The sequence below is a fragment of the Plectropomus leopardus genome, chromosome 13 (genome assembly GCF_026936395.1).
Source record: "Plectropomus leopardus strain MGB_pleo_1.0 chromosome 13, ASM2693639v1, whole genome shotgun sequence".
In the NCBI taxonomy this organism is placed as follows: Eukaryota; Metazoa; Chordata; class Actinopteri; order Perciformes; family Serranidae; genus Plectropomus; species Plectropomus leopardus.
Window position 1 is genome coordinate 18,908,745 of NC_142188.1, and position 10,465 is coordinate 18,919,209.

Consider the following 10,465-nt stretch of genomic DNA (forward strand, 5'->3'; position numbering starts at 1 on the left):
AGTCAGGGTGTGTGTGTGTGAGCTCTGTGACTCTTAGTGCTTGTTCCAGTAGGCCTCTGCTGTGCCCGAACAAGCTTACACCTCAGCCAAACCTTCGTCTACTGATTATGTGGGCTTACATTTACACATGTGTAAGTGTGTCAAAGGGTTTCTGTTGGTTCTCGTGGCATTTTATGCCATATCCTTTGCATTATAAGAATATCTGCCTCACTGTGCAGAGTCAGTGTTGCATTAAACTGCAAACTAAGTGGAACTTGTTGATAATATTTCTAATGTGGCCAATTGTTTATTGACGCAAGCTGCAGCCTATTATGTCATCCCTAGCTCTTTCTACAACAGTGTTCCCATAAATGGATGCATGTATGACTGTGGCCTTGAGAAATAAAACATGTTTCTGATGGTTTGATTACACTGAATCACACAAATCCTCACAACAATGTGAAACAAAACAGAGGAAAGTAAGAGGGAGTTATAGCAGGGATGAGAAACTCTTTGGTTGGGAAGCAAGGTCACCGAACTTCTCTGGAGTTCAAGGGTGCGTACAAATTACTGTTAATTCTGAGTGTGTGTGTGTGTGTGTGTGTGTGTGTGTGTGTGTTTGTGTATTAGTTAGTTTTATATTAAGTCTTCACAGATAATTTTTAACCAGCTCTAATAACAAATGTGATTCTCTGAACAAATGACCGCCAACTGAAGAGTTTCACCTTGACGCACAGGGTGGAATGTTAAAGCAGCTGAAAGTAGCATTGTTTGTGTGTGTGCAAGAGTGTGTGTGGCTGATTAGCACTTATTGGAGCAACAGGGGCATTGACTCACAAACCTTTCTGAGCTTCACATCATGGCACTCATGGATTACCCAACTTTTTGTTTTTTACCAACAACCACACATGTAGTTAACAGTCAACTATGCGTCTAGAAGGCTACTTTAGTAACTATAAGGCTGCCAGCTATTTTGTATAGAGTGAGAGAACCGTGAAGGTTGCATTTTTAAACAGTGAAGAGGGAAAGTATTTGAGGTCATGGGGAATTCAGCTAGTGTTTGGTGGATTGTAGTGGAGCTTGCCTGCAGGATCCTTGGTGTTTCCACAGCAACAGGTAAGATATGTATTAAAAACAAACAGAAATCTATAACAAGATTAAAATCAGACTCTTGTGTATTACTTATTGTTTCCGTCTGGGCATAGTTTTGTTCTTTGCATACACTAACAGATGCTCAACAGATTCCAGGTCCTCTCACTGATTTCTGTAGTTGTGCTGTTATAAAATTTAAAATAAAAAAAAAAATAGAAAATAAGTACAAAAAGTTATAGTGTGCATCCTGTTGTTAAAGCTGATACCTGTCTGAACTGAAAATATTAATCTAGATTTTTTAAAGGGACAGTTCACCCCAAAATCAAAAACAGATATTTTTCATCTTACCTGTAGTGCTATTTATCAATCTAGTTTTAAGTTGTTGAGTGTTGGAGATGTCGTCCATCGAGATGACTGCCTTCTCTCGAATATAATGGAACTAGATGGTACTTGGCATGTGGTGCTCAAAGCGCCAAAAACAATACATTTGAAAAACTCAACATCAATGTCTCTTTCCAGAAATCAGGACCTGGTTGCTCAAGATAATCCACAGACCATGTTGTGAGCAGTTTCATGTAGAAAATATTTTCTTTCTACGGAACTACACACACCAACCATATCATAGCAAAGAAGGAGGTGTGCATATACTCATGGACGAGAAACTCGTGCTCACAATGTGAGATGTAATCATCAATGGTGTCCTTCCCTGCTGAGACATAGATGTATAAAGAGAACTGGATAGAACGTTAGAGGCAGGGCCCCATTCAGTTCCATTGAAAGTGTCTCAGTGGTGCATGAAAATGAAAAAAAAGGACTTCCCCGGTGTACAATTACCAAGATCTTCCACATCATTTGGCCCATAGAGCAAGTGCACTCAAGACTTTACTAGCCAAGTTGGCTACTTCCGGTTTAGCCCTCTGCTAACTTGAATGGGGATAAATGATCTTCTAGACTTTAAAAATGTTATCAGACCAAATGGATCAAATCATGAAAGTGAATCCTCTATGGGAAGCATCTATTTGGGACCAATGGCATCCTGTGACAGAGTTGTAATTGCACCATTTGGCCTCTGTCAAATTGGCTTCAAAGTCCGGTTCACCTCCTGGGGGTCCAGGCTGAGCTGCAACATTAGCTAGCTCAGTGGTGCTAGGTGAGCTAGCAGTAGGCTAGATGCACGCTTCCGTCTGCACGATGATGGTTAGTAGGTATAGGTCAATAGAAAAAAAAATAGCTCCTACATGAAACTGAGTGCCATCTAGTTCCATTATCTTGGAGAGAAGTCAGACATCTCTACAGACAATATCTCTAGCACACAGAAACTTATACCAGTACTATCTAGACTGATAAAATAGCACTCAGCTACAGGTAAGAGGAATAATATATATTTTTGATTTGGGGTGAGATGACATAAACCCAGATTGTTGGAAGGTTAGATGGGGATGTTGGCCAACTGTACTCTTGGCTGCAAAGGACACCACACCATGTCATTGATGATAAATGGAGCACATAAAGATGTACTTGATCATACATAACCTTGCTATTATGGCCCCTCCTCAGTTGTCTTTGGGCACACTGCAGGGACAGATTGCATGCAGCTCTCTTAGCCCACATTAAATCATCACGGGGGAAATAGCTCTCTGGTTGCTGCCTCCATCAAAAAAATATGGGACCCCCTCCACTTAAATTCAAACAGCTGCAGACACTGAGCATTTACTAAGAGACATGTGCCTCAAATCATACCAAAACCAAGTCTCTGTATTCAGCTGGGTTACAGGGCTTATATGATCACAAGCTGTTATATATTCACACCTACAAGCACTTTCTATGTTTTATCTCTATGTGTGTATGTATGTTTATGATGTCTACATGTGCCTCCATCCCTTTTGCTGTGTGTTCACATGACTACATGTCTGTGCCTGCTTGTCTGCCTCCTTGTGTGTTCTGTAGACAGACATACATGCCGGGAGCACATACATGTTAATATCCAGCCGGTCTATATGCAGCGTTAATTCCTCTCACACTCTATAAACTACCAGAAACTATTTATCCACATTCCCCTGATTTCCCTCTGGTGCAGATTCTATCTCTGGTAAGCCAGCGAAATTGTTTCCATGTGTTTAGTGGCGATCACCACTTAACCATACTTACCTCTTTTATACCTCCCAGGGAAAAGATTAATTAGCAAAACAGGCCTTTCTTTATATTTTTTTAGACTTTGTTGTCATCTAATTTTATATCATTCCACGTGTTCAAATGTGTTGTGGTGTTTGGGAATCTACAATTGTTTCTTGTTGAGAGTTAAATTAGAGGACTGATACCCCTCTTATAACTGTCTGTTAATTAGAGCCAGCAGCTTTTTAGCTTTCAATACAGACTGGAAATAGAGGAGAACAGTTTGCCCCAGTCTGTTCAAAAGTACATCTAAAGTTTACTAACATATGCTGGTTGTCTGGCAACCTCAAGCTGGAAAGAAATACTCCGGTATATAATCTCATAAAACCACAATATGTTATTGACAAGATAAGACGAGATATAACGTGTGAATTCGTGATCTTGAGAGGTGCTGATAGGCGGATTTTGTAACCTTTGGACAGAGCCAGGCAAGCTGTTTCTACCTGTTCCCAGTCTTTGTGCTAAGCTAAGGTAAGCTTGCTGGTTGCAGGTGGCAGCTACATATGTATCTTACAAACATTAAAATAGTAACCTTCTCATCTAACTCTTAGGAAGATTGCATTCAGAGTAAGCGTATTTCCCTAAGTTCAAACTATTCCTTTAAAATATTATGAAGCCGGTGGTAGCAGAAGTATAAATTTATCAAATGAAATCCCTTTACTGATCTGTTAAGGAGAATTTCTGAAGTCTAAGGTTAAGGACAACAGCAGAGAAGATTCAGCATTCTGCTTTAGTTGATCTTACAGACAAAGAGGAATGATTCAACAACTTTCAAGTGCAGCCCAGGATCTGGTTTTACAAAAAGTTGGTGCTTTCATTAACACAGAATAAATGTAGATGAGGAATAGAAGAATTACTATTCCTTTAAGCTATTATTCATAAGGAAGGGCTATCAGCATACCATGTTGAGAATCTGTTGATGACCTTTTTTAAATGTCATGATTCTCAGGCAGTGGTTCTGTGATGTATTAAGTACCCACTCATAAAACTACCTGCTGGCAGTGATACGGTAATTACAAGCATGAGCAAGTGATTATCAACATTTTGTTACCATGGCGGAAACAATTACAACAATTACCAATTTAAGTGTTCTTTAAATATCTTTATATAACATACAGTATATATCATCAGTTCAATAGTACCCCCTGTGTTATAAACCATGAGTTCAGGTTGGATCACTTCAGGGTAACATAAATGCTGAAGGACAAGGAGAAAAAGGTTTTCAGTCAGCACAAGTACCTCAAACATCACTGCTGTGAGAAGACAGGGATGATTATCTTGAAAACAATATGGCAGACACATTTTAAAAATGCAAAAGAACATTAGAAGCAGCACAGCACAAATAATGACAGTTACATTTAATCACCCAAGGTAAAGTAAAACCGGTTGACCCTCCACTCTGCAGCGCTGCCTTCTTTTGAAGAAAATCACGAACTAAGTCTGACATCTGGTGGACAAAATGGGCTCAATGGTAACTCTCAGAATAAAAATGAACTTCCTGTCTCTTTTTCAGTGCTGTGTGCTGTGGGAGTGGAGACCCTGCAACAGGGAGAATTCAACAGCCTTGGCATCTACCTGGTGTAAGTGCTTAGGGTTTGTAATCCACCTCATAATATACGTCATGAATTTAAACCTACCAAAGCACTTCTGACTCTGGCCTACCTGAGACTAAACTGTTACAAAAACTGAGTTATAAATACACGGCCTGGATTTTAATATGGCAAAGAATGTGTGGCTTGATGGCTCTTAACAATTACAATACTGTGCCCGCCTTCATAATTAATCAGATACACACACTTGCAAGGCGATGCTGGGAAGGAGTCAGAGGGATGAAGCGAGGTACAGAGGGCAGAAAGGAGAGTACTGCTTCAATGCAACTTCGAATTATCTCTGTGGCTCACAGCCAAACTCCCACATAGCTGCAGGACAACATCTCCTTGAGGAAACCAGAAATGAACCAGAAATGCATGACTGTTTATTCCTTTAGTACACACACGCAGATAAATGCTGCACTCATGCGCACGCTGCACGCACGCACGCACGCACGCACGCACGCACGCACACACACACACACACACACAGAAACACACAACTCAGCAATAACTCTTTAGAGAGAGGGCAGCGTACAGAGATGGTTGGTCTGGAGACATTTTTCTGGTTCACTGGATTAAAGGGTTATCAGACAATAAAACAGAAAATAGAGACGGACCATATACAGTAATCTAACAAGAAACAGTAACAAGAAAAAAACTTAGAGATGCCAAGTCCCAAGCATCAATTTAGAAAATGTGATCTTCTTCCACAGCCTGAGATAAAATACACAAAGGCTGACATATTTAGATCAAGTTTACATACTTTGGAAACTGTTTACTGATTTCATCCCTGAGAGTGTATCAGTTTCATCAGGCTTTAAACATTTCTCTCCTCAGAGTGTCATCTGTTGGCATCATGATATTTGAGCTGGCCTATTTCCTGGACACGCTTCTGTTCATGTGTCTGCCGTGAGTAACTCTGCTGTAACATTCATATTTTTCATGGACACTTTGGCATGAATACAAAGAAGGAAAACACATCCAGAAAAAAATCTATGAGCTGGTTTAACCAACTACGAACAGTGCAAAGCAGGTCAAAAAACCTAAATCTGAATATGAATTCTCAATTTTATCAGTCCGTCACTAAAGCTGCATTTCGTATTGCATACTAAAAATCAAAAAACTTTTCGTGTGTAATGCAGCTGGCCTTACAAAGTCTGTACTGTTGCATGCAGTATGCACAGACTTGACATACTACTTCAACATATAATTATATCCCAAGCTTTGGCCCTCTCATATTCATTACCTTAGTGAAAAAAACAAAAAACAAAACATTAAGATGGAGGTCAGCCCGTGAAGCTTTGCTGCTGTCACTCTGCAGTGTATATAGTCGAAACTTTAAAGTACAAACTGCATACACTGTAGATTTTAACATGCAGCATTATATTCACAACAGTAACATTTCTCTGTTCTTATTTTTCACATTCCTTATTTCTTTGTTATTTTCATAGTTATGTACATTTTAGTTGGTCATCTTTATTATAGTTTTCTTCACTGAAATAACTGATATTCTTATGGTTATTATTATTGTTATATCAGTAACTTGAATGCACTGTTATCCGTTATTCCTGCTTCAGTCAGCTGAGCTGTCATCTGTCTGTGACTCAGCCAATGTGACATATCGCATGCTGTGCAAAGGATGGATTGGAAGGATTTGTGGGTCAAATTAGCCAGAAAAACATGCTGGTTTGCACACTGCAAAATGCAACTGGATGCAGCAGAACATCCTGGTATTTTTGGCACACTGCAGTTGACATGCCATGCATGGGGATATACAATATGTCCCATATCAGCATTCACATATTTAACTATATTTTCCATTAAAAGAATCTAACATTGTAAGAACATGACTTTTCAGTCCCTGTTGCTGCCTCAGTCCCTCTCTTCGTCTTCCTGTGTAGTTGTCCTCCAGACTGGCAGCTGTTTGTGTTGTGGGGGAAGATGGCTCGCATTGGAGGTTTCCATAAGTTCCTCTATTACTCCATCATGTCAGTGGTCTGCTTCTTGCACCCTGTGTTGGTGTGGCATGCAATTATCCCAGGTAACATAATGCTGGCAGATATTACACTTATACAGATAATAACAGGACAGTTTACTGCACTTTTCAGCAGCAGACACTTTCACACATATGTAGCTGCAACCTCCTATAAATTACATAGAGACAACATTTCTTTTAGGTAACAAAACACTACACTCATTTAGCGCATAGGCTTTGGAAGAAGATGGCTGGGGAGGATGGTGGGCATAAAAAGTGCAGGACCTTGACACCTGAACTTCTGGTTCGTGTCTAGATACCTGTCTTAAAGTGATTCGGAAAAGATTGGAATTTCCGTTAAATCTTAAAAAAAACAAGCTGAAATACATTGTCAGTGAACATTTAATAAACTAATTTGTTTAGTATCAATATTTTTGTGACTTGTTACGTTATAGCAACATTTCCTCATTATGTTCTCAGTGTTACATTTCCTTCAAAATGTGTTTTATGTTTCAAATTAGTCATATATAAACATAATTTCTAGGAGACAGGGCTGTGCAGCTAATAACATTAATGATGGCTGCATTCTATGTATGTGTCCCAGTAAACCATGACAGAGTGAGCCAGCAATTACAATGTGAGGACCCTGAAACCGAAGCAGCTAAATGGAATTCAGCCATTATTCAATTTTATTATTTCTAGCTGTGTGTATTCTTCTGTGACATCGTAAAGTGCCCTCTGAGAAAAATTAGAACATATTTTCTGCTTTCAGGCACCATGCTTCTGGTGACAGCCTTTTTCAACTTCATACTAAGCAAGAAAACAAAGATCATATCTCCTAAAAGTCCACAGGAGAGCCATAGTGATCAAGGTCCAACCACTGTCTGTGTGACAGAAGGGACAGCCTCAAACAGCACCGCTTCATTCTTCCACCTGGCGACCGGAAGGAGAGGTGGGGGACTGGCTCTCTCAACCAGAGGCCGTTGCCTTGGTGCGGGAGAGAGAGGAGAGAGCGTCCAGGCCATGCTGGAGCTGGAGCAGACAGCAGCACCTAAAGGCACAGACAGGGAGAGGAGGAGGTGGAAAGAGAGGATATGCTTAAGAAATAGGGAGGAGCCTGTGGAGAGAGAGATGGAGGAGATGGATGTCTACAGTGAGCCGGAGCCAGACACCACCTCAGACACTGCGCCTATGATTACTGACTGAACGTCTGTCTGCGCTCAGACTGAGCTCCTCACTGATATCACACAAAGGAAAGCATGTGTGCTCATACTGACTGAGTGCAACTAGCTGGTGTTACACTGGAATGGACTTTCAGCTGAAAAAAACATTATAAACAGCCTGACACCAGCTAAAAGAAAAGACTTTTGAGCATATTTGTGTGTTTATTGTATATTTTATGCAATTAAACAACTAAAATATGAAGATTATTAGATTTTTTATTAAATGTTCTGCTGATTTGTATTTTTTTAATTGAACTTTTGCACAAAATGAAGAATTTTTAACACTTTCATCTTCAGATGTACAAATCCAAAGAAATTAAACCATTTGCACCTACATGAACACGTGGCTTTTAGTCTGATTTTTGCAAAGCCAGCACTGATTGAAGGAAAGATGTTGATGCCAATCCAATCCAGTTACTGCAGCATACATTATTCATGAGATAATAAATTAGATCAACTGTTATATTCATTCAGCGTTAGAAAAAATGTGTCTAGCAGGCATTAGAGCTCGTGCAGGTGCGTGTGTTGGTCACATTCAAGTCTCCTCATTGTGTGTTTGTCGTGTGCAAGCGGTGACCATGGAGACGGAGCTCTTGGGAGGAGGGCTCACGTTATTATGGTGATGAGAAAAACATCAGATCACCCACCAGAGTGCTGCCATGGACCTGCGTTTCACCAAAACACATCACTAAACCAAACATAATTATTCATGCATTAACAATATGTCATACACTGTGCATTGATAATATTAACAGGGTGTGTGAATCAGACCCAAGCTCCATAAATCACCTTGAAATTATCATATTTGTGATACAAAAGCAGGAATGAAAAGCCTGTATTTGTTTTTCTTTTGTTTTATCATGCTACAAAGGATACAATTCTCCATACAGACGTTCCTCTTTTGTTCAGGTCATAAATCAATACTGTTTTGCTCTGTCAACACACAAACACACACAGACTCACACACTGTACACACACTGTATTCCACAGTCCTTTGTTCACTGAATTGTAGATATATAACTCAATGTAGCCTTAAGAGGCAATCTCTCTGCAGCATCAAAGCTAAGGGGAGAATCAATAAACGCAGAGAGCCTCATTCATCAGAAAGCACCTCACTGAGAGTGGGGGCCAGACAGCAGGCACCTGAAAACACACTGACGGTTAAACAACTGGGTTATTCTCCATATCTGACACAGATTGCATGCCCTGCAGCTACACAGTGTCATACATTCCTTCAACATTTTAAACATGTTTTTTTTACACAATATATCAAAGCCGTGATATGTGAATCCAGTCAGGAGAGATGAGATGTTCTGGTTTTTGTGGGGAGAACAGGGAGTCTTTGTCTGGAGTTTGCTGAGGCAGATAATCAGGGCTGTATTATCATCCTCACAATGATCTCTAGTCAATTAGGAACTGAGTGACCCAATACTGGAGAGGAAGAGAGCGTCAGTATTTCCAGTCTGCTTCCACCAACTTTGTCACATCCTTCAGAATGAGCTGTTCTCTTCAGAGGAAGTTCAGCTGCTGGAACAACGAGCTTCCTCTGTACATTTTAAATCATAAATCCTATTCAGACAGAGAGAGGGAGACTTCCTACAGTTTGTGTTTCCACCCTACAATAGTTTCCTAGATGGCAGATCCAGGCTCAAAAACAGGATGGGGGAAATAAATCTTTACAGGTCACAGAGACGTCTTCCTTTACTGCTGAGCTGGAAAAAACAGGATAGGTGCTTTAATGATGGCTGGAATTCAATTTTCTTGTCATTGTACTTGTTAAAAGAAAAAAGAATGAGGGGAATTTGTTCATTGTATTGTTTGCTTATGTAAAGGCTTTGGTTTTAATCAGTCAAACAGAATACACATTGCACACTTGTACAAATATTAAGATTAAGTTTATTTACATATTATATAAATAGATATAAAAAAAATATAAAAGGGAAATAAAACCGTTTTAATGTGTAGGTGTGGTGGAAATCAAAAATTGGATTTTCTAAATATTTAAAAAAAGAAGGGGAAAATGTAAAATGATGTAAAAACCACAATTATTTTTTTAAAAGCAACATAAATAGGTCATCTTCATAAAATTCAAGCATAATATTGAATGAAAGCACAAAAAACAACTGAAATCAGAACTTACACAAAATAAGATAGGTGGGTCAATCAAATCCTTCACCAGTTTATCCTAAAGGCTGCAGCCAACAGTTATTTTGATTATTAATCTGCTGATTACTTTCACAATTAGTCGATAAATCCTCTAGTCTATAGGAAGAAAAAAATTGCCCAAAGTAGTGTCTTCGGGTTGCTTCTTTTGTTCCAACCAACAGCCCAACACCTAAAGATTAAATTTACAATCATAAATGACAAATATTGGAAAAAACTATCCTATGACTATAATTAGGTTGCAAAACACAAGACGTGTGTTTCCATTC

General features: G+C 39.4%; 1 protein-coding gene across 1 annotated transcript; it reads left to right on the top strand.

Annotated features, from left to right (window-relative positions):
* The first annotated feature begins 601 nt into the window (after positions 1–601).
* On the top strand, positions 602–8,373 carry tmem72 (transmembrane protein 72). The gene is made up of 5 exons (XM_042502187.2): positions 602–1,095; positions 4,757–4,823; positions 5,673–5,744; positions 6,737–6,876; positions 7,583–8,373. Exons 1-5 carry the CDS (start codon positions 1,020–1,022, stop codon positions 8,014–8,016), a joined length of 789 nt encoding a protein of 262 aa, XP_042358121.1. The 5' UTR covers positions 602–1,019; the 3' UTR covers positions 8,017–8,373.
* The last annotated feature ends 2,092 nt before the right edge of the window (positions 8,374–10,465 follow it).